The sequence below is a fragment of the Hakea prostrata genome, chromosome 3, assembly GCF_041222555.1.
Source record: "Hakea prostrata isolate BN-2017 chromosome 3, UWA_Hpros_2, whole genome shotgun sequence".
Taxonomy (NCBI): Eukaryota; Viridiplantae; Streptophyta; class Magnoliopsida; order Proteales; family Proteaceae; genus Hakea; species Hakea prostrata.
The window spans coordinates 51971168-51995829 of NC_142602.1; the positions used below are offsets into that span (position 1 = coordinate 51971168).

General features: G+C 39.5%; 1 protein-coding gene across 2 annotated transcripts in view; it reads left to right on the plus strand.

Moving 5' to 3' along the window:
- The window catches only part of LOC149022447 (D-alanine-D-alanine ligase family), a 126281-nt gene that overhangs the window by 97779 nt on the left and 3840 nt on the right, over positions 1 to 24662 (plus strand). For both annotated transcript variants that reach the window (XM_089150545.1, XM_089150546.1), the window contains one exon: positions 12338 to 12383. In XM_089150545.1, the coding sequence (XP_089006671.1) occupies positions 12338 to 12383 (46 nt within the window). The remainder of the gene's footprint in view (positions 1 to 12337; positions 12384 to 24662) is intronic.

Sequence of the window (24662 nt, forward strand, 5' to 3'; positions counted from 1 at the left end):
ATTACACTTTTCACCAAGGCACCAATGTCCGAACTTATATACATAGAATTTCGATGTCCGAAGTAAAAGAAGCTTTAAGGAGGATGAAACTGGGCAAGACACAAGGTCCTGATGAAATCCCAATTGATGTATGGAAGAGCTTAGGAACCCATGGAATAGTTTGGTTGACTAAGTTGTTTAATAAGATTATGAGCACAGGGAAAATGCCAGATGATTGGAGGAGAAGTGTTGTGGTTCCAATTTACAAAAATAAAGGAGATATTCAAAGTTGTAATAACTATAGGGGCATTAAATTGATGAGCCATACGATGAAATTATGGGAGAGAATAATTGAAACCCGTTTGAGACACTTAACTACAGTTACGGAGAACCAATTTGGTTTTATGCCGGGAAGATCTACAACGGAGGCTATTTACTTAATTAGGAGACTTGTGGAAAGTTATAGAGAATGTAGGAAAGACCTTCATATGGTATTTATTGACCTAGAAAAAGCTTATGATAAAGTCCCTAGAGCGTTAATTTGGCAAGTACTAGAGAAAAGAAGTGTTGCAAGTAAATATATAGATATAGTTAAGGATATGTATGATGGTTCGGTGACTAGTGTTAGAACAATGGGGGGACAAAGTAATGAATTCCCGATAACAGTTGGGCTACATCAAGGGTCAACTTTAAGCCCATATCTATTTGCACTGGTAATAGATGAATTAACCAAAGACATTCAAGATGAGGTACCCTGGTGTATGCTTTTTGCGGATGATATTGTGTTAATTAATGAGACCCAAGTGGGGATTAATACCAAATTAGAATCATGGAGATTAGCTTTGGAATTAAAAGGCTTTAAACTTAGTAGATCGAAGATAGAATATTTAGTTTGTAACTTCAGTCATGATCGGGCAGATGATGAGGTGGTGATACTTGACGATAAAGAGATTCCTTAGAGTGATTGTTTTAGGTACCTAGGTTAAGTAAAAGAGGTGATTTAGAAGATGAGGTTTCTCAAAGAATTAAAATAGGGTGGATGAAGTGGAGAGGTGCGTCCGGGGTCTTATGTGATCGGCGTATTCCATTAAAGGTTAAAGGAAAATTTTATAGGACCGTTGTTTGACCAGCTATGATGTACGGTGCAAAGTGTCGTGCTGTTAAAAAGAATCATATAGATAAACTCAGTGTAGCAGAAATGAGGATGCTAAGATGGATGAGTGGCAAAACTAGGATGGATAAGATAAGAAACAATCATATTAGAGTTGGTCTAGGAGTTACTCCCATAAGTGATAAGCTTAGAGAAAGTCGTTTGAGGTGGCACGGCCACATTCAACGGAGACCTATAAATGCTCCTGTATGGAGAAGTGATATAATCCATATTGAAGGAACTAGTAGAGCTATGGGTAGACCTAAGATAACCTTAGGAGAAGTGGTGAGAAAGGATATGTATAGCTTAGGCCTTGTATCTAGCATTGCCTAGAACAAAACTGATTGGAGGGCAAGAATCCATGTAGCCGACCCCATTTAGTTGGGACAAGGCTTATTGTTGTTGTTGTTGTTGTTGTTGTACCAATGCAATGTGGAATGAGATGGCTATGTGTATTAAAAAGGTGGCTAAAGATGGTTCTAGGTGAATCAAAAGGAAAGATCCATTCTTATAGAGAGACGTGGTGGTGGGATAGTGAGGTTCAAGCTGCCATTAGGAATAAAAAAAACTAGTTTTAAGACATGGCAAAGAACTATGGATGTTGAGGATCTTTAAAGGTATAAGTTGGATAGAAATGAAGCTAAGAAAATTGCAGGAAAAGCAAGGGAAAGGAAGTATGAAGAGTTATACAATAAGTTGGGCACAAAGGAAGGGGAAAAATCTATTTATAAGATAGCTAAGATGAGGGATAGAAAGTGTAGAGATCTTGACCATGTTAGATGTATTAAAAATGGAGATGGTAAAGTATTAGTTTGTGAGGAGGATATTAAGAAAAGATGGGAAACCTATTTCTCTAGTTTACTAAATGAGCATTCTTCAAGCACTTATGTTTCGGACGATTACACTTTTCACCAAGGCACCAATATCCGAAGTTATATACGTAGAATTTCGATGTCCGAAGTAAAAGAAGCTTTAAGGAGGATGAAACTGGGCAAGACACAAGGTCCTGATGAAATCCCAATTGAAGTCTGGAAGAGCTTAGGAACCCATGGACTAGTTTGGTTGACTAAGTTGTTTAATAAGATTATGAGCACAAGGAAAATGCCAGATGATAGGAGGAGAAGTGTTGTGGTTCCAATTTACAAAAATAAAGGAGATATTCAAAGTTGTAATAACTATAGGGGCATTATATTGATGAGCCATACGATGAAATTATGGGAGAGAATAATTGAAATTCGTTTGAGACACTTAACTACAGTTACGAAGAACCAATTTGGGTTTATGCCGGGAAGATCTACAACGGAGGCTATTTACTTAATTAGGAGACTTATAAAAGGTATAGAGAATGTAGGAAAGATCTTCATATGGTATTTATTGACATAGAAAAAGCTTATGATAGAGTCCCTAGAGCGTTAATTTGGCAAGTACTAGAGAAAAGAAGTGTTGCAAGTAAATATATAGATATATTTAAGGATATGTATGATGGTTCGGTGACTAGTGTTAGAACAGTGGGGGGACAAAGTAATGAATTCCCAATAACAGTTGGGCTACATCAAGGGTCAACTTTAAGCCCATATCTATTTGCACTGGTAATGGATGAATTAACCAAAGACATTCAAGATGAGGTCCCCTGGTGTATGCTTTTTGCGGATGATTTTGTGTTGATTAATGAGACCCAAGTGGGGATTAATACCAAATTAGAATCATGGAGATTAGCTTTGGAATTAAAAGGCTTTAAACTTAGTAGATCGAAGATAGAATATTTAGTTTGTAACTTCAGTCATGATCGGGCAGATGATGAGGTGGTGATACTTGACGATAAAGAGATTCCTTAGAGTGATTGTTTTAGGTACCTAGGTTAAGTAAAAGAGGTGATTTAGAAGATGAGGTTTCTCAAAGAATTAAAATAGGGTGGATGAAGTGGAGAGGTGCGTCCGGGGTCTTATGTGATCGGCGTATTCCATTAAAGGTTAAAGGAAAATTTTATAGGACCGTTGTTTGACCAGCTATGATGTACGGTGCAAAGTGTCGAGCTGTTAAAAAGAATCATATAGATAAACTCAGTGTAGCAGAAATGAGGATGCTAAGATGGATGAGTGGCAAAACTAGGATGGATAAGATAAGAAACGATCATATTAGAGTTGGTCTGGGAGTTACTCCCATAAGTGATAAGCTTAGAGAAAGTCGTTTGAGGTGGCACGGCCACGTTCAACGGAGACCTATAAATGCTCCTGTATGGAGAAGTGATATAATCCATATTGAAGGAACTAGAAGAGCTATGGGTAGACCTAAGATAACCTTAGTAGAAGTGGTGAGAAAGGATATGTATAGCTTAGGCCTTATATCTAGCATGGCCTCGAATAGAACCGATTGGAGGGCAAGAATCCATGTAGTCGACCCCATTTAGTTGGGACAAGGCTTGTTGTTGTTGTTGTTGTAAGAGTAAAAGTAGATCTTATCCAATCTGGGGTGGATCCCACATAGTTTGGTTACCATTGAATTGGTAAATCACGCATATCTTAACAGTCCCCTCAAATTGGAGTATACATATCAAAGAGTGTAGCTTGGAATAACAGGAACATATATTAAAAGCTTCATAATCTTGACCCTTGAGCACGAGTAGGAATATCAAATCCCAATAAACATTGCGAGAACTTCACCTAGAAGATAATCAACAACTGAAATGATATGTTGAACGAACCATCCAACAATGAGAACAATTGGATGGATAAGATAAGAAATGATCATATTAGAGTTGGTCTGGGAGTTGCTCCCATAAGTGATAAGCTTAGAGAAAGTCATTTGAGGTGGCACGGCCACGTTCAACGGAGACCTATAAATGCTCCTGTATGGAGAAGTGATATAATCCATATTGAAGGAACTAGAAGAGCTAGGGGTAGACCTAAGATAACCTTAGGAGAAGTGGTGAGAAAGGATATGTATAGCTTAGGCCTTGTATCTAGCATGGCCTCGAACAGAACCGATTGAAGGGCAAGAATCCATGTAGCCGACCCCATTTAGTTGGGACAAGGCTTATTGTTGTTGTTGGCGGCAGCGAACATGAACCGCATCTACAAGCTTAAAAGCTACAATAATATCAAAGGAAATATCCAAATAATGCCAATAGTAATAAGCAGCAATTGTCCCAATTCCCAAAAGTGTAGAATGGTTACATCACAAGAAGCAGGTAATAGGCAGGCATCTCCATAAGAGAAGCTAAAAGGTGCAGCTCTAATGTCCACACAAACAGATAAAAGTGCAGCTCTGATGTCCGCACAAATAGATAAAAAGTACAGTTCCAATGTCCGCACAAGTAGATAAAGGTGCAGCTTTGATGTCCACACATAAGCTCCTTTTAAGAAGGCAAGTAGTAGGTAGAATTTTGCCTCAACCAAAGGCAGAAATAGAGCCTCAAACAAAGGTCTCTGTAAGTCAAATATAGGTTCCACGAACCAAATAAGCAATATGGATTACTGCAGACCAAGTAGGTAGGTAAAATTCAGTATGGGTAATTGTGGACCAAGTAGGTAGCATGTTAAGATATGCATCATTTACCACTCCACTAGTAACCACACTATGTGAAATCCACCTAGGTTAGATAAGACTTAATTTTATTCTACCTAAGTTTTATTTTATTTTCTTAACTTCTACTTATTAGATTAGGAGGTTACTTTTTATTTAGCTTATATTTCTATTTTGTGTAGCTTGGTTAACAAGCAAACCTAGTTTAGTCTTAGCTTCTATTTTATCTTAGTATCTATTTTCTGTCAAGTAATCAGGTTTCTATTTTCTCTATAACTCAGTTTAGGAAAAAATTCCTAGATTGGGATTAGTTACTTTTCTTTTAGTACAGTGCTATGTGAGGGGAAGGTATCAGGTGCAACCTCTCTCCTCTTTTCTTCACTCCCCTTTTCTTCTTCCTCACTATTCTCTTCTCCTCTTCTCTTCTTCCTGTGGTGTCTAGTGTCTAAAGCTGCAGCCACTATAACATGGTATCAGAGCATCAAGTCTAATCCTGCATGAAGACAAGAATTGTAGATTTGAGAGTCTTCTTCGAGGAGATTTCAAGTCTACTTGCAGCAAACCATTATTAGATCTCCTGTTATTCTGCTAAGAAACTTTGATGTAACCAGGTCCAGCCCCCTCCAAGAAACCATCAAAATCTGATCCAAGAGTGATGTGAACGAGGGTCACCCCCTAGCCGAAACCCTGGGTTGGGCCCCACCAAGGTGGCACACCTAGGGCTGACCAAAGTCAAAAAGGGGTATTTTGGTCAATTGCAGCCCTAATTAGTTGCTGGAATTTAATTTCAAAAGTTTAGTCTCAATTTTCAGAGTCCATTTTTGTCTGAAAATCTTAATGTGAACTGTTAGTTGAGTTCTTGAGTCCTTAGGAGTCTTCTTTTAAAGTAGAACTTTTCTAGATGATTAGTCTTTTATTTCAACAAGAGTCCTCTAATTTAGGTGATTGTTATTTAGTTGTAGGTGGATATCCTAACTTATAAAGGAAACCCTAGTTAAGTTGGTCTCTTAAGTTTTAGTTGAGTCCAAATAGAGTCTCCCAATTTGAGTTAAGTTCTTTCTTTTTGATGTAAGGCTATAAATAAGTCAGTCTATGATTGTAAATTTTAGTTTGCATTGAACAGAGAATTGATATCTCTTGTGGGAAATTGGGCATTCTTGCCTTCAATTGCAGCATCTTGGTTCAACAAGCAGCAGCATTCATCTACTTCCAGCAGTCTACAGGTAATTGCCTACACCCCCAGCCCCTTCCCCTTCATCTCTAACCATTGCAGCCCCTCCCCACCCCCTTTTTCTCTCTTGCGCTTGCTAGGAAACCCCACCCCCCTGCATTCCCAGCCCCTATTCTCCCCTCCCACACCCCTGCCAGTACCCTATAACCCCTCCCTTACCCCCTGTGACACACCTAAAACCCTCCCCCACCTCCTTTCTACCTTGCCACCCCCTGATAAGCCCCTTGTATCACGAGTCAATACTCGCAAGCATAGAAAGAGGGCCACAATATCTACTGAACAGCAGCCAAGCATGGAAGGAAATGGTTTGGAGGCAGACACTGCCATATAGGCTTGGATTTGGGGTGATTCTATTAAGGAATAATGTAGGAAAGTATTTACTATCGATATTAGGGAGGGAGAGTAGGTTAGGATTATGTTTTTTGCTATCAAGGGAAATAAGGGTGAGAGCTGCTGCTCTCGGGTCGCCGTAGGAATATCTACTGTTGGTAGGGTGTTGCTCTGTTCTTTAATTCACCATTTAATTAAATCTAATATTACTACTATTTTTCTGTGTTGATCCGTCATTGTTAAGCTACTAAATTGGGAGCTTAACAAATTGTTATCAGAGCTTATTGACTCCAAGGGAATAGGAAAGAGCCGGATGGAGCAGAGGGTATAGGAGTTGGAAACTATCGTGAAGGAGATACAAGAGCAGGTAGGGGCCTTAGCACAATAGATAGAAAGGCGAGATAAGGCCAACAATGAATTTAGGGAGGAACTGAGATTTATGTTTTTGAAAAGGAAGTCAGTCGAGGTGACTTCTCTAACACCAGAGGTGACTAAGATCAATGGAACACCAAATCAGGGCGAGAGAATGGGTGAAACAGAAATCGAGGGATTTTCTCCCCAAGAAACTTGAAATGCTCATTTTTCTGGGGGAAGACCCTATGGGATGGATTGCGAGAGCTAAGAGGTATTTTGACTTCTACAGATTGAGCGACGAAGAGAAACATCAAGCTGCAACCTTATGTTTTGAAGGGGCAGCGTTGGGGTGGATACGGTTTTGAGAATTGCAGCAACCGCTGGTATTGTGGAGAGACTTGAAAGAGGTGATGATCCAGCGTTTTGGTTCAGCGCAATTGAAGACTCCTCAAGAGGCGTTGATCACCCATAAGTAAGTTGGAACGTTTGCAGCATACAGAGAAGGATTTGAGGCCCTTACGGCGGCTACAGGGGTAGTAGAAGAAGGGTAGCTTAAAGGAGTTTTTCTGGCGGGATTAAACGAAGACATTAGGGATGAAGTTAAATTATTTGGACCCACTACGTTGGGCCAAATAAATGATCTGGCCCAAGCAGTTGAGGCCAAGAATTGGGCAGTTAAATTACCCTAGAAGACATCTTGGGCCCAATCCACTCAAACAGCCCAAAGCCCAACCCAACATTTTATTCAATTGGGCTCCACCAATACTAATTATACTTGAACTAGAACACACCAAGGAACCGGTACAAACCAAAGAACCGGAACGAACCAAGGAATTAACACCACAATCCGACCAACCCTAAAATATGAACCGTCTTCTTCTTTTTCTCAAACTCTACCTGCAACCTTTGCTACGATGGGGAACTCCATTCGTTCACGGTGGCTTACACAAGAAGAAATCAAAGAGAAGATGGACAAGGGGGTGTGCTTTAGGTGCGATGCTCCATATACCAAAGGCCATTGGTGTCCTCTAAAGCAATTGAAGATGTTGTTATTACATGAAGACGATGAAATCTACTTGGCAGCTGCGGTAGGAGCAACCGACAGTGGTGGTGGAGGTATCGAAATCGAACCTTTGCTGGAAATGGAGCTTTCCAACACTTCTCTGGTAGGAATCGACTCCCCACATACTCTGAAATTGAAAGGGCAGATCCACGACTGGGATGTCGTCATTCTTGTTGACTGTGGTGCAACACATAATTTTGTTGCTCAGGAGCTAGTGGAGCCTTTGGGACTGAGGTACAGAAGAAGGATTTCAAGTAGCCTTGGGAGATGGCATGATTAATAGAGGGACTGGAGTATGCCGGAATGTCTTGATTAACATTGGTGGTGAGATTTTTATACTAAATTTTTACTTGTTCAATTTAGATAGTGACGCTATCCTGGGTGTAGAATGGTTGTAGACATTAGGGGTGGTGAGGAGCAATTGGCATCTTCGAACCATAAGCTTTGAGTGGCAAGGGTGACGAGTAAAACTGTGCTGGGACTCAACTTTATTAAGACTATATACATCGTTGAGAAGTTTGTTGAAGTCTATACGGACAGGTGGCGATGGGTACTGCTTGCAACCTCAACTCACGGAAATGGAAGTTAGGGAGAGACAAGAGAATGAGGCTGTATTGGGCCTATTAGGTGAGTTTGCACAATTGTTCAAAGAACCCACATGGTTGCCACCGGAGAAAATAGAACCATAGGATACGGCTAGTTGAGGGTAGTACACTACCCACATTCTCAGAAGAACAAGGTCGAGAGGTTAGTATAGGAAATGTTGACTGAAGGGTTGATACGGCCTAGTGTGAGTCCTTACTCCACTCCCATCATGTTTAAGGGAGAATGGTGAGTTGCCAGAATCGGTATTCATTTCTCAGTTCAAGGGGTGCTGGAAGTCCTAATTCGGTGGAAAGGGCTGCCTCCTTGTGAAAATACTTGGGAAGATTATGATGAGATGCAATACCAATTTCCAAACTTTCACCTTGAGGACAAGATGAAACTGTTGGAGGGGAGTGTTGATAGGCCCCTTGTATCTCGAGTCTATACTCACAAGCATAGAAAGAGGGCCACAATATCTACTGAACAGCAGCCAAGCATGGAAGGTAACACTTTGGAGGCAGAGACTGCCATATAGGCTTGGATTTGGGGTGATTCTATTGAGGGAATAATTTAGGAACGTATTTACTATTAATATTGGGGGGGGGGGGGGGAGTAGGTTAAGATTATGTTTTCTGCTATCAAAGAAAATAAGGGTGAGAGCTGCTTCTGTTGGGTAGCTGTAGGAATACCTACTGGTGGTAGGCTCTTGCTCTGTTCTTTAATTCAGCATTTAATTAAACATATTATTATTACTATTTTCCTTTCTTAAACTACTGAATTGGGAGCTTAACACAGAAACAGAAACAGAAAAGAAAGTAAAAATAGAAGAAAGAAAGAAGAAAAGAGAAGAAGGAAAAGAAAGAACGAAGGAGAAAAGGAAAGAGATGAAAGATTTTAGAAACTGCCCAAGATTTTACCAAGACCTATTCCTTCCTTCAGAGATCAAGCCCATAGTCACCCAAAACCTTCCCAAGACCAATCCCCTCTCGTCTCTTTCAACTTTTGGTTGATTCTTGATATCTCAAAACCATCCCATAGGGATTTGATAAAACCCTAATTTTACCCTTTCCCAATTGACCCCAACCCTTTAGATTTTGTCAATTGAGCATTCCCAAATTAATTTCAGATTGGTTCTTTTTGTATCATATCAACTCAAAATGATTCTTACCCTACCATAAAGATCTAAAGTATCCCCACGGGAATTTGGTAAAATCCTCTCTTTTCCCTAGCAACTTATGTCCCTTTCCATAATTAATCATTGGTACCTTAAATAAACCCATTGACTTTTGGAGATTGAATGCTGGAAGATTCTAGTTGCACCCTTAATTTTCGGGACTTCATTCAAGAAACCCTAACCCTAAAATCGGGTTCACATCAAGGAACCAAGATTGATGGTATTGGCTGAATCCTTAGAAGGGTGTTTTGGCCTTTTCTTCATCTCCTTTGAACATTAAAAGGGTCCAGTATTTTCCCTGAAATTTTTGTGAGTCCATATCTACTTTTTGTGTAAGTGGGTAAGGTCTTGGTCGGAGTTAGAGTCCCAGTTGGAATCAATTTTAAAGTAAGATTCCTTCTGGATAATTGTTTATTAACTTTGCAAGTTGTTTTCCCTTTTTAGTTTGTTATTAAGTTGTTAAGTTATTGAGTTGTAAAGGGAATCCTAAATTCCTAATCCAAAGTGGATTCCCTAGTTGAGTCCAATTAAGTTTCCTTGGTTGAGTCTAAATCTATTACCTTTAAGTGTAAGCCTATTTAAAGCCCCCACGTCTTGTCAAAAAAAAATTCAGCTGAAAATTAATAAAATTTCAGAGACTTGGAGTCGTGGAAAGCTAGCCCATAACCTGGGTTGAGGGATTATAGAGAGTTCTCTGTGATTTCAGCATTATTCTTCATATCCTTCAAGCCTGCGTCAGCCTTCTGCAACTCAATTTCAGTCAACAGCCCTAGACCAGAAGTACAACCCCATCCCCATTGCCAATCCATTTACCCTTCCCTATCCGTTCACAAGCCCCCTCCCCTACTTCTCTCCCTTGCGGCGTCAGCACCCCCACCCCCCTCTAGTGTAGGCCTTCCAACCCCCTTCCCCTTCCTCTCTCTAACCTGCAAGCCTCTCCAACCCTTCCCTCTTCTCTTTCCTTCTTTGCCCCTCCTTTACTTTGCAGCAGCCAAGAAATCAAGTGCAGAATTTCTGGAATGAAAAGAAAAGAGAGAAAAGAAGGTGAGACTTTAAAGAAAGGTCAAGAAAAGCAAGAAAGAGAGACAAGAAGTTCAAGAATCATTTAAGAACCTTAGGACATCCCCTATTTTGATCTCATTCATCCCTTAACCTTCCCAAGACCCAACCACAAGCATCCCAACCCCTTCTCTCCTTTTCCGCCGGACCCTAGCCCTTCCCTTTGTCTGAATATGACCTTTTGCTAGTTTCTCAATTGATCCCATACCATTTTGGGTACTGTTTGGGTAGTGAAAGCCCTGAGTTTTCCCAATTTCGTTCCACACAATCCTCAAACTACTACTGTGGGTTATAATAATTGAAGCAGGTTTCCCAAGGATTGGTTAATTTGATTGCTAGCTCACAAGAAGAGTTTCTTGGAGTGAACCCAATTTGAGGTTTTGATATAAAAAATCCCTAAACCCTAGAATCTGGGTTGCATCAAACTTCTTGTTCAAATTATGAGCTAAACCATCTTCTTATCAATGTATGAAGGATTAAACTATTTACTGCCCTGTTTTATGGAGATCAAGCCTGCGGCTGCTGTTTCTGCGAATTTCCTCTCGAATTTCTGAAGTCCCTTCTGCATCATACATACTGTAGCTGATGATTTTGAGATTTTGAGGGTTTAATGCACTTGCCTGATGGTAGAGTTGATCCCAGTTTTAAGGAATTGTGGCTGCTCGATAACCTTAGCCTACTGGTCACCTTCTCTCTTGCGGGTACTTTGTCTTCTGAAGATTTCTGGGCAAGATTCATGGTGCAGTTATCTTCTCTCTCATCAATGGTGAAGATCCATACTTTGGAATTATTTTTATGTTTAACATGGAAGGGTTGTTTGATGGTAATACGGATCTGATTCAGACTGTTGCTTAGTACTGTGCCTTCATTAGTATTAGCTGATGGAGATACTATTAGTATGCTCATCCTTGGAGATACTTGTAATTGGTTGTTATTATTTGTTCACATGCAATCCTCACTTGGTCATTTATGTGTATTCCATTATTCCATATGGAAATGCACATTCCTGTCAAAATTGGCTAGCACATCATCTAGCATTTGCTCCCTGACCCCAACCAGAAAAAACCGAAAAACTATATACAAATATGGTTGAGCACATAACCATCGATGTCCAAATGATCGATTTCATCTGGACTTTATCCTTCAGCTCATTCTCTATTGGGGTGCACTGCACAAAAATCTATAATATAAATATATCAGATAGAAATTAAACCCGCATTGGCTCTGTGTTAGATACTTGCTATTGTGGTGACAGATGAAGGCAGTGACAAGTGACAACAACAGGGATGGTGGTGAAAAGTTTCCAGAAAGAAGTTTGATCTACAATTCTCCCATAGCAAATGTGGAGTTTCAATACTTTCAGTCCACCATCTTGATGACAGTAACTCGCACTGCTATAACAACAAACACTCCAACCAGAGCAACTGATAGTGCTGATGTGTATCCCCCTGCAAATCTGTATAAAACCAGTCAGAAATACAACTCTTTTAAGTTATGATTGGAAGACAACGAAGATGAAGCGTATTATAACCTGTTAAAGGGGTATTTTTGTCTGCTAAAAAATTATGGGGGTCTGACAGGAAGAAAATGTTGTTCAATATCTATAATAATTAACAACAGTTCAACCATGTGACTAAGTCAAACTTAGATGTCTGCAAGTGCTTCTGTCATTCATATAAAGGGAAATCTAGCATCTGTACATTTAGCATGATCACAAACATTTGTCTCCCGTTACTTTTGATAGGACCAGTTTTAAGATTGTATATTGTGGTTATAGTCATGAGACATAGTATGTGTACTATTCCATGCTGAATTTTATAAATGTAATGCTGTAAACCTTTGCTTGATCATCAAGAAAACCCCTAATTCATATGGTTACTTGGTTTGCAGGTGGAACTGGCATTAATCTGACTCCTCCCCCACCATCAATTGTTAGGTTTGTCCACAAAGTCCTCATTCAGGGGAACATAAAATCCTTTTTAATCATCTTTCAGTTATTAGCTTTTGATGTCATGCAGGATCTGTCATCTGCCGTTGCATAAAACTTTAGAGCATTAATTTTTTATCTTTAAGTCCTTGAATTTTTCAGCATGCATGGCCATGTATGACTTATTATAGATCAATGACGGAAGTGCCTCTTTACAACATAAACTCCAACACTCCCCCTCAAAGTTGGATAATAAAAAATATGCTTTTCTTTCTTTTTTTAATTTAAGACTCTAGTTCAAGCAGTTGTCGATCAACATCTGTTTGAGCTAGAATTGTGACCTGAAGATGAATTCCCTTCATCCTCTGGCAACCCCTTTTAGCATCTGAAGTTAAGGCTTCTATTCTTCATTGATGACTCCCCCCAACCTTTTCCCCCTCTCCCCTTTCCCCTGACCCTCAACTGGACTGTCTCCCTTGGACCTCTCTGTTCTCCACCTCCGCTTCCATCTCTGCCACCAATCCAAGACTCGCCCTGCACAATGTCAAACCCTCTTCTAGTGACTCAAATACCTTTATCTGCCCTTCTACAAGTCTTAACCTCGGAATTGCAAAATGGATGCCATGCTTGGTTGGTCACTTCCCAGGCCTGCTACCCTCTTTGAATATTGTTCGTGCTTCAGTCATGAAACAATGGAAAGTTCAAAGATCCCTGCAAATCTTCTTTACTTGACAATGGAGTTTTCATATTTAAATTCCATGATGAAGCCATTAAAAACAGAGCTCTTGAAGGTGCCCTATGGCAGATTAGCATAAAACTGCTTTTCCTTCTCAATGGGATCCTTAACTTCAGCTAAGAAAAATCAATTTAAGGTCTATCCTTATCTGAATCACCCTCCCTGGTCTACCATTCCAATATTAGCAACCTGATTGTCTTTGCTGCAAAGGGTTGGTTGTTGGAAAATCACTGTATATGGATGCTAAAACCGAAAGAATGGATTGTCTATCCTATGCTAGGATCTGTGTGGAACTTAAAGCCAATTAACTCCCCCTTCTCTAAGTTCTGGTGAAAGATGAAAAGGGTCTTTGATTTGAGCCAATCATATACGGAAACTTCTCCCTGCCCACTGCCTCCTCTGGAAATCGTTTGGCCCTGCCACTTCCTACAAACTGCTTTTAAATTCCTTTTGCTAATTCCTACATCCTCTATCCACCACAACTTCCATCCCACAACCTGAATCCCTCCTCTTGCCCTCTGTTCATCCCCTGCCTACAGCTTCTTGATCCCTGCTCACCCTCCCCATATGAACCCTTAAGAGCACCCAGTAGAGTTTGTAACCCCTATTGTCATTGTTGCCGGAGAAGAAAGTGGGCGGCTGGCTACCCACTTCTCTGTCCTCAACCTACAGTTGCCACCACCACTGATCTGCACTCTACTGAAGCTAAACCCACAATCAGTGTTGACTCTATTGCTGTATCTACTCCACAAACCACCACGGACGAGAACCTGGTTCATACAAAAGCTATGCTGTTGAGTACTGCTGCCACTACTATACAAATTGTTGCATGCTCTACCCTTGTATCACTTTCTTATGCAAATTACCCTACTCAGCTACCAACCACATCCGAATCTTGAACTGACTTGAATCCCTCTACAATAGTTAACTCCATGCCGTCTATGATGCTTGGTAGTTCGAACGAACTTGTGACTCTGTTAAACCCTGAAGATCTGGAAGCCTTGAATGATCTACTCCTTGAGCTGATCAACCCTTTGCTCAGTTTGTCCCCATAGAGCTCCTTAAGAGCACCTCTTTCACCAGGACAGTACTCCAAAGCTGCTGCTCCATTGCCATTAGTCTGCTCTGCCCTGAAGAAGCCTTGACACCACAGTGAAGTACCAGCTTCAGCCTGCGGATATCATCCAGACACTGGCAACATCCCTCTCTATACCTATTCAGATCCCCTTCCCCTACTTCTAACCATCTGTCCTGCCTTCCACCTGTCTCCTTCCCCTTATACCCACCCCAGCCCACTTAAACCACCTTGGGCCTTCCAAACCCATTTTGCCTCATCTTGACGCTGGCCCATTTCAAAACCATTTTAGGTCCTTGCCCAAACCCATCCCTTCTCCTTTGGTCTCTAGTCGTTGACCAACTTCGGCCTTTGCCCATGTGCACCTCACCTTTTCATTCCCTTAACCCATACCATTCTTAAAGACCTACTTGTGCCCCTACCCAAGCCTGGCTCCCTCCTAACTCTCAATCCCAGTTACACCTTCTACCGTCTTCACCATCATCTCTACTCCCCCTCGCTTATGGTCATCCCTCTCCCGTCTCCTCCCCTTCCTCTTAATCTTCTCCCCTTGCTTACTCCTATAAGTGCCTACCTAGCCTCCATCCTTGGTTTCCCTCCTACTCTCTACCCTCATGATTTCTGTTATTTTTTTGAACTTAAGGTCTAAACACCCTTGTTAAACAAGTAGAAGTAAAAAACCTCATCAAATCCACCAAAGCCAACTTTTGTGCACTGCTTAGAACTTAGGTCTTCATGGACAATGCCTAGAGAATTTCCTCCCTAATTGTTCTGTCTTAGAAAATAATAGCTAACTATGATCACTAATGTAATGGTAGAATCCAGTTCGTCTGGAACCTGGATATACTCTCCTTTTTTGTTTTGACTATTTCACTGGCTTCACCTTCTCATTCTCACACAAATCACCAATCCCCTTTCGTTCTTTCAATTGTTTGTGCTCTTAATTGAGGCTTTGATCGTCACTCCATCTAGATCCCCCTCTCCGTCAAGAACTCCAACACCTTGGGCAATATTTTCTCTCGTATCTCCTCAACTCAATCCAAACTCTCCTCCATCCAATCCCAACTCCACACCAACATTGCTGACCCCTATCTTGCTGTTGAGGATGAACAACTTGGCACTGTATTGACTTCTTGTCCCAAGAAGGAAGCTTATTGTGCTAAAAATCCCACTTCAAATGGCTAGAATTAGAAGGCTCTAACTCAGCCTTCTTGCATTGCTCTCTTAGAGAGCACAACAATTTCAACACCATCGCCTTCCTCCTCCGCCCTAATGGTTTCTCCATCTCCTTTATCTTTGGGATTAAAGAGTTAGTCATCTCCTATTTTGATAACCCTCTTAAACCCTCTGAGACTCTCTCTAAGCCATTTCCTTTAATGAGAAAATTCATGTCGCCACTTACGCTTATAAAATCAATCAAGCTGCTGGACATAATGGATCCAATAAAGTGTTCATATAGGGAATTACCTAGGTAATCACTTTAGGGGTCATCACTACACTCCTATGCTGGACCTTATCAGGAAGAAACTCTAGCTCTGGAAAGGTAAGCTCCTCTCCTATATGGATAAATTGTTCTAGTAAAATCAGTTCTCCAATCTTTCTAATTTATTGGCTTGGGGTCTTCGCCTCTCTCAAAATTTACACCATATAAGCCATAGAATGTTTTTTTCAACCTTCTTTGGAAGGGCCAATAATCCTCCAGATTCCTTTACCCCCTTAGCTAGTCCAATATTTGCAAGCCGAAAATTGAAGGAATTCTTGGCATTTGCCATATCAAGGATTGTAACATTGTTAGTCTGCTTAAACTTACTTACAAAATCTCCACGAAAGAGAATTTCACTTAGGTCAATTGGGTATACTTTACCTTCTTGAGCATGACTCCATCCAGACCACTTTATTCCCCTCCACTCATTCTAGATCTAAAGGAAACTCCTGAACTTGTGCCCCCTTGCTCTCTCAGCTTTGTCCTTCTCCATTGCTAATGGATCAAATATATCTTTTTTGCTAGACCCCTTCACTCAAAAACTAGATTCAATTGAGCACTTAACTTCCACTCCTGTTTAACCCTGTCCACTAGATTTCTCTTGCTTCCTACCAAAAATGGTTTCTTCTCCACATCCTCAACCCATACCATATATGCCCCCTATCCCCTCTTGTCCCTTGGTGCAATCTTGTCTAGTTCACTAGATACATCCCCTACCATTCCTTTACAATTTGGAGAATCCTCAGTTTTTCCCTTCCCACCCAATCCCTTCTCATTAATGCTTGAGCCCGACCCTCCCACCCCCCTTTTTCTCTCCTGCCCCTTCACCCTATCTATTTGGCAATGAGCCCTCACCTCCATCTGGTCGACATCTAGATGCCCTTGTCCATTTGAGACCGAATACCATTGGACAACCTCTTCCTTCAAAGGCCATTCCTAGGCCAGACTCTATTGGGAAACTAATAAATATCTCATAGATCTAGTTTGAGCACCATACGTGCAGTTGGACTACCCAATCCCGATCTCTTAACCAGATTTGGAAGGCATCTGTGATGATGTTAGCTCTAGAATTTCTCAGCTTCTCCATAGAATCTTAATAGATAACCAACAAACAAAGCTATTGTTGTTACTTGGGTCTCGACAGAACTTTGTTGGCCACCCCTTAGCTCTAGTAGCTAGGCTCCCCCTCATCCCCCCCCCCCCCCGGATCTCTTGCTTCCCTTTGTGGCGTTTTTAATATATTTTTTAATCATTAGAAAAATTAAAAGAGAGAACTGAACAGACCAAAATGAGACCCTTGGTGAAGATGTCTATCAGTTCATCAGTTGATTTCTTGTCTTTCCAATTGGAATATGGATGTAACCCCAATCCAACTTTCTTTGATGTATAGAGTACAGATGTAACTTCAATCCGACTTTCTTTGATGAAGTATCCATCAACTTCAATTTATTTCAGTCATGCTGCACTGCACTATGGGGCACTACTAATAGGTAATATCAACCTTGTTATCACAAAGAGTTGCATGAGCTCCTCAATGTCATACCCGAAAGCATGCCCCACCCTCCCCCCCAATATTGGAAACAATTTTAAAGATAAAGATAAAGGATATACATGTCATTTTTATTTTCTATCTACCAGTTATAATTAAAATCCAATTTTTAAGGAGGAAACAATTAACTCCCAATTAGAATCTAACTACTGATCCCTAAATTTCTCCCTATTTATTCTCTCATCTTCTCTCCCCTCTTTCCTCACACACGACTAAAGGGAAAGTTGGATTTAGAAAAGCTAAAATTTTCTCCTAAATCTTCTCAAGAGGATCACAATCAGGTATTCTTATTTCTCTCACTTTTTCTGTTCAATTTTTCCTTTCTCTTGATTTTTTCCTTTTACTCTTTCTCCTCTCTTTTTTTTAAATGCTGAATACGTATGAGTAAGAGTGTGAAAGTTCTTGCTGTTTTTCTTATTAATTATTTGTTTTTATTTGTGGTTGATGTGAGAGCATATATTTTTAATACCCCAAATCAAATTAAAATTTTAAATACAAACCCAACAAAATATGAACTCTATCCTAGAATTCAAAACACAACAGAATAGAAGAGTTTGCATTTGTAAAGTTGTTATAATTGGAAAGAAAGATATAATTGAAATTATATAAAGTGGATTGAAATTATAATTGGAAACAAAGGTATAATTGAATTATAAAGTAAGGTTGACTAAATCTATAAAGATGTAATTGAAATTATGTAAGATTGTTATAATTGCAAACAAAGAAGTAATCGAAATTATGTAAGATTTTTATAACTGGAAACAAAGAAGTAATTGAAATTATGTAAGGTTGATTGAAATTATAAATGGAAACAAAGGTGTAATTGAAATTATAAAGGTTGACTAAATCTATAAATTTATGTTGAAATCTTGTGAGAATCCTGACTTATGTCCTATGTGACATAGTAGGGCTTTATTTATAATAATAGTTATGAATGAGCAAGTACAATGTTCCCGACATGGGACTAAAAACATAAACAATAAAGACTCTCTAATAGACCAAACTCCCAACTAGACTCAAACTCCTAATTGAACTCGACTTATGACTTACAACACTCCCCCTCAAGTTGGTGCATAGATATATATCATGCCTTGGTGCATAGATATATATCATGCCCAACTTGCTAACAATACTACTAAATAACTTGACACTAAAACTTTTTGTGAATATATCAGCACGTTGGTTGTTAGAAGTAACAAAAGAAATCTAAACCAGACCAGACTTAACCTTTTCTTTAATAAAATGCCTATCAATTTTCATATGTTTGGTCCTATCATGATGAACTGGATTATGGGCAATGCTGATGGCTGATTTGTTGTCAGAATACAACCTTGTAGGTCCTTCCAGATCTGCTCAAGTTCTTGAAGAAGACCCTTCAACCATAACACTTCACAATTATCTTGATCTATGGCTCTAAACTTTGTTTCGGCACTTGATCGAGCCACTATAGCCTGTTTTTAGCTCCTCTTGGACACCAAGTTACCTCCCATATAAGTTCAATAGCTAGAAGTAGACCTCCTGTCATCCGGACATCCAACCCAATTTACATTAGTGTGTGCTTCAACTCTAAGATGTCCTTGATAAGAGATTAAATTACCTTTCCCTAGAGATGCCTTCAAATACCTCAAGATACGGTATACTGCATTAAGATGTGAAGAATAAGGACCATGCATGTATTGGCTTACAAGGTTGACTGCAAAGGTGATATCTAGCCTAGTATGTGACAAATAAATCAACTTCCCAATTAATTTTTAGAAGCTGGTTTTCTTAACTGGTTCTCCTTCCTTAGCTTTCAAGTACTGATTAGGCTCCATTGAGGTCTCTACAAGCCTACACCCTAGCATTCTAGTCTCTCCTAATAGATCCAAGGTGTACTTTCTTTGAGAAAGTGAGACACCATTAACAAAGTAGGCCAACTCTAACCCGAGAAAGTACCTAAGTCTACCCATATATTTTATATCAAACTTTGTCCCCAAGAATGTCTTCAAGGTTGTAATTTCCTCTTCACTGCTTCTTGTTATGACAATATCATCAACATATACAAGGAGTACTATAGTATAAGATTTATCCCTCTTGATAAACAGGGTATGGTCTGCATTACTTTGCTTGTAGCCGTAGGAGATCATTGCCTTGTGAAATCTTCCAAACCATGCCCTAGGAGACTGCTTTAGACCATATAGAGCTCTCTTTAACCTACACACCTTCCTATGGGTCTCTGAACTAGAATAACCAGTGGACACATCCATATATACTTATTCCTTCAGCTCTCCATGTACGAAAGCATTATTTACATCTAATTGTTAAAGACTCCACCCTTGGTTTACAACATATGAGAGAACAACCCGAACAATATTTATCTTAGCAACAGGAGAAAATGTCTCTTGGTAGTCAATACCATAGGTTTGAGTAAAGTCCTTGGCTACCAATGTTGCTTTAAATCTCTCAATGGTCCCATCTGCTTTGTGTTTTATTACAAACACCCATTTGTATCTAGCAATCTTCTTCCCTGCAAGCAAGGATACCAGATCCTATGTCTTATTTTTTTCCAGGGCTTGCATTTCCTTATCATAGCTTTCTTCCAATCTGAGTGAAACGTTACATCCTGCCATGAATTAGGGATAGAGGTGGAAGACAAAGAGGAAATTAAGCTTTGAAATTCTAGGGATAGGGAACGATATGGTACAAGGTTAGAAATAGGGTGTTTAGTGCAAGTACGTGGTTTTTTTCTTACTGCAATGGGCAAATCAAGATCAGAGACAAACTCATTAGGAGGAATGGTTGCTTCAGGACTAAGATCTGGTGCTTCCAATTTTCGTGGCTCAGAGGAGGGCTTCTGCTTCCTTTGGTAGGTCTTTAGAGAGGTCTAGACTCCCATGCACATCATCCACTAGTTGTTCTTATCCAGTCACTCCATCTTCCAATAGAAAATCTACCAAATGAGACTCTAAAGTAGGAACTTCAGGAGGAATCTCAAGGAACACCAGAGCTTCTTCGCTAAGATCCTCTCCAGAAGATGAGGAGAAGAAAAGGGAACCTATTCCTAAAAACATCCATAGACATAAAAAATCAATGAGATCCAAGATGGTAACATTTATAACCTTTTTGTTTAGGGGGATAGCCCAAGAATATACACCGTAACCCTTTGGGATAAAGCTTACCATGACTATGATGGTTGCGAACAAATGCAACACATCCAAAGATTTTAGGGGGTACAGTAAAATTGGTTGTACTATGAGAACTTCAAGAGGACAACACTAATCTAAGACATGTGAATGCATCCTATTAATGTGATATGTTGCAATTTGAACAGCATCACCCCAGAATCGAGGTGGCACATGCATAGTAAACATAAGGGACTGTGCCACCTCTAAGAGATGCTTATTTTTGCGCTTTACAACCCCATTTCAAGGAGATGTATCAACATAACTGGTTTGATGGATAATCCCATGAATAGAATAATAAAAGGGAAAGTTGCCTCACAAATATTCAATCCCATTATCTATCCTAAGGATTTTTATTACAACCCCAAACTGGGTCTTAACCATATTGTGGAAATTTGGGAAATAGAAGAACACGTCACTTTTTTTATGCAAGAGATATACCCAAGTAGTGCGGGTGGAACAATCAATGAATGTAACAAACCAACGATGGCCAGATATATACACTGTTTGAGAAGGACTCTATACAATAAAGTGAATAATAGAAAAAGAAATTTTACTTATTGTTAAAGTTTACATAAATTTGGAGTTTACTGTTCACGTTACTGTTCACGTCAACAGTAAAAACAGCTTTTACTGTTCACGTGAACAGTATTTTGCTGTTGTTTTGATTATATTTTCTATTTCTAATGTGGGAATCTTGCTACATAAGTTTTGGGAGTTTTTTAGAAAGCATAGTTTCTATTTTGGTGGTAGTTTCTATTTTCAGAACTTTCTATTTTAGGAGTTAGGAAGTTACTAAAGCTGTAATATTTTGTTTCCTTCTTCTAGAGGACAATTACTTGAGAGAAGAAGACAATTACTTGTCTCTCAAGTTGTATTAGATTCATTAGAAGCTATAAATAAAAGTGCTCTGTGATTCTAGTCTCTTTAGCTAAGAATCAGAAGTCTTTTCTACTAGTTCTTCATCTCTCTTCTCTTCTTCTTCTTCTCTCTTTTCTTTGTTCAAGTTCAACTACTATTTTGATTGTTTAAAGCTTGTTTTCTAACACTTATATTATTTGAAATGGAATAAATATGTCTTGTTTGCTTGGCCAAAATACAAGCATCACAACTAAAATCATTCAAATGACACTTTTAACCAAATTAGGAAGGAGTCTAGACAAAAGTGACAAAGAAATGTGGCCAAGACGATTATGCCACTGTAATAAGGACACTAGTGCAAGAGAGGATGATGTAGAAATTGTTAAAAGAGCAGATGGAAAACTCGAACCATCCAATAGGTAGAGCCCATCCTTCCTTTTACGACTACCAATTGTACGCCCCCATCTCCAAGTCCTAAAAAATACAGTGAGATGGAAAAAATATTATTTTGTAGTTCATATCACGGGTTAGGCTACTAACGGATAATAAATTAGTTGAAAATTTAGGAACATGCAAAACAGAGGAAAAGGGTGAGGTTAGGTGAACAGATGATGGAGCCCTTTCCAGAAATAGGGGTCAGAGATCTATCAACTGTTCAAACATTCTCAACAAGTGGAATAGAAGAATAAGTGGGGAATAAAGAAGATGAGCCTGTCATGTGGTTGGTTGCCCCAAAGTCAATTATCTAAGAGGGATATAAAATTGACACTGAGAAAGAGTAAGGTCCTTCTGTTGCATCTGATTAATCTTCCGTCTAATTTCAAAGCACTATGCATCATTGCCAACTCTGGAGTATGTATCTTTAGCAACTTTCCAAATAGTCGTCGCATTAGGAAGGAGGAGATAATTGTTTTCTATACTTGATTCAATGGAGTTGATAAGAAAACCAATGACCAAACATTCATCTGTGTACCACTTGGAAAGTTGCGGGCTAGGTGTGGAAGGTTTGGTAGAAGTCCCATCAGAATGGCTAGTAGGACCACGAGCACCAACAGCAAGGGAAACTAAACGAGACCATCTAAGATATTTTGTCCCATTAAGTTTTACAGTGGTCATTTGAAGCAGAGAAAACTCACGATCCCTATGAATGGAAGACATAGGAGACTCTTCAGATGTACTAGACAAGGGGGATGTGGTGAAATGAGCCATTGAAGATGATCATTCAGCTGCCTCCAATGATAAAAGTTAAGAAATGAACAACATAGGAAAATGTTAAATCGTAATGAACCATAAGTGAATTAGAGGATTTGGAGTGTGTACCATCGTGTGGTCTTAATCTTTGGTGTTTATGCTCACTGTTAAGGTTTAAGGCTTAAGCAGAGAACAAAAAATCACTCAGATTTTACAAACAACTCCCTAAAATTATTCGAATTTACAGCCCCTTGGAACTATGTGAAATTACAAACAGTTCCTTGGAACTATCCGAATCTAAAAACAACTCCCTCAAACTATTCGAATTTACAAAAACTTCCTAATAAGATTTGACTTTGCTAAAAACTCCCTGTAACTATTCAAATATGCATAAATAACCCCCTAGAACTATTCAAATTTACAAAATAACTGTGAAATCTCAGAACCACGATCCACCTTAAAATAGGTCAAAAAAAGGGTTTTTCAAAGAAGAAAAAAATTCTGATCTTGGAAGGAAGCCTGCGATGGTCCTAGAAACACACTTAAGAGACATCGATGGTTCTAGGAACATTCAAAAGATCTAGTTAGGTCAGGCAATAGGTTCTAAAGTGACTTTTGAATCATAAAAACCCTTCTAAACCCGTCTAGCAACTATTGCAGGTAAAAGGAAGAAGAAGGGAGACAACCGAGAGATCTTTTTTTTCTTCTTAAAAGGAACGTTAATCATCCTAGGAGAGTCGCTGCATCACAGAAGAGTTGCAGATGATGCAGCAAGACCCCTAGGGTCAATCGCTAGGTGTAGGAAGGGTAGTTGGTGGTTCAGTTTAGGTTGGAATGGTGTTGAAGGCTTAGGCGATGGTTGTTATGGGTGGTGAAGAGCTGTTCAAGGTGTCAATGATGGTAGGTGTGGAGATTCAGAGGCATAAGCTTTTTCTAAATTTTTGTGACTTACCTGGAATTTGCAATGGAGTGTTGGTGCCCTAGATTTGGCATGGCTCTGATACCATGTTGAAATCTTGAGTGAATCCTGACTTATGTCCTGTGTGACATAGTAGGATTTTATTTATAATAATAGTTATGAATGAGCAAGTACAATGTTCCCCAATGTGGGACTAAAAACTTAAACAATAAAGACTCTCTAATAGACCAAACCCCAACTAGACTCAAACTCCTAATTGAACTTAACGTATGACTTTGAACAATTTATAATTAGACATCAAATCATAAGGTAATATTAGTATCCCCTTCTAATATAATAATTATTTATAAAAAAATTAAAAAAAATTGACCGAACCCCTGCAGATGTCGCTGAAATTTCGGCGACATGTCAAGGTTATAGTGGTGTTGACAGCCGCCGACACCCCTTGTGCTGATACAACTGCCTTAGCCAAATCAGTTGACACACACTGTTCACCATAGGTCTATGTTCTGGACAATACATTGAACCTGGACACCCAATAACGCAAACCAATAGATACACAGACGTACAAAATGATACTTTGTGTCATCATAAGTGTAGACCAAAACACTAATATTTTGGTTGAAAACACAATATTTTGTTTCCTTACCAGACTTATCAGCAGATGTCAGTGATGCAAATCGGTGGAAGCAAGCCACATATCAAATCTGGAAGAGGGTTCGATCTAAATTTGGTTTCAGCGGGTTATGGGTGGGTATGATGTAGTTGATGGAGAGTGGCTGCAGGGGATGGAGGATGGAGATGATGGTTGAATAGGTCTGGCCCGGAGTCTCACTGGTTGCCAATGGTTCAAGTCCCACCAAGGTCATGATCAAAGACTAGCACCTTAGTCCCACTGTAGGAGCCTCACCTAACCCCAAGAAATAAAAAATTGTTCACAAGACTTATGAATTACAAAACGAGACTGAATAATGGAAGTCACTAAAACTGCCTTAGAAAGAGATATTGTACAAGAAAATAGTAGCATTTGACCAGGATTTGATTGCTCCTAGAAGTTCAAGAACTAGCCAGAAGGGCTGGAATCGACTTAGTCAGGTTATACAGATCTGGACTTGCCTTGAACTTGGGTGGAGCTTCTTTGTTAGGTAGGCTGCTTGAATCAAAAGGATTCTCTACATCGTATAGACTAATTCAAGCTGCACTTCTGAAGAGGAGCATAAACAATCTAAATATAGTGTCATTGAGGATATGAAAATTTTCTTACATGTTTACGTGGATGAAACGTTAAAAGTAGCTTGTGAGGGTGTCAAACC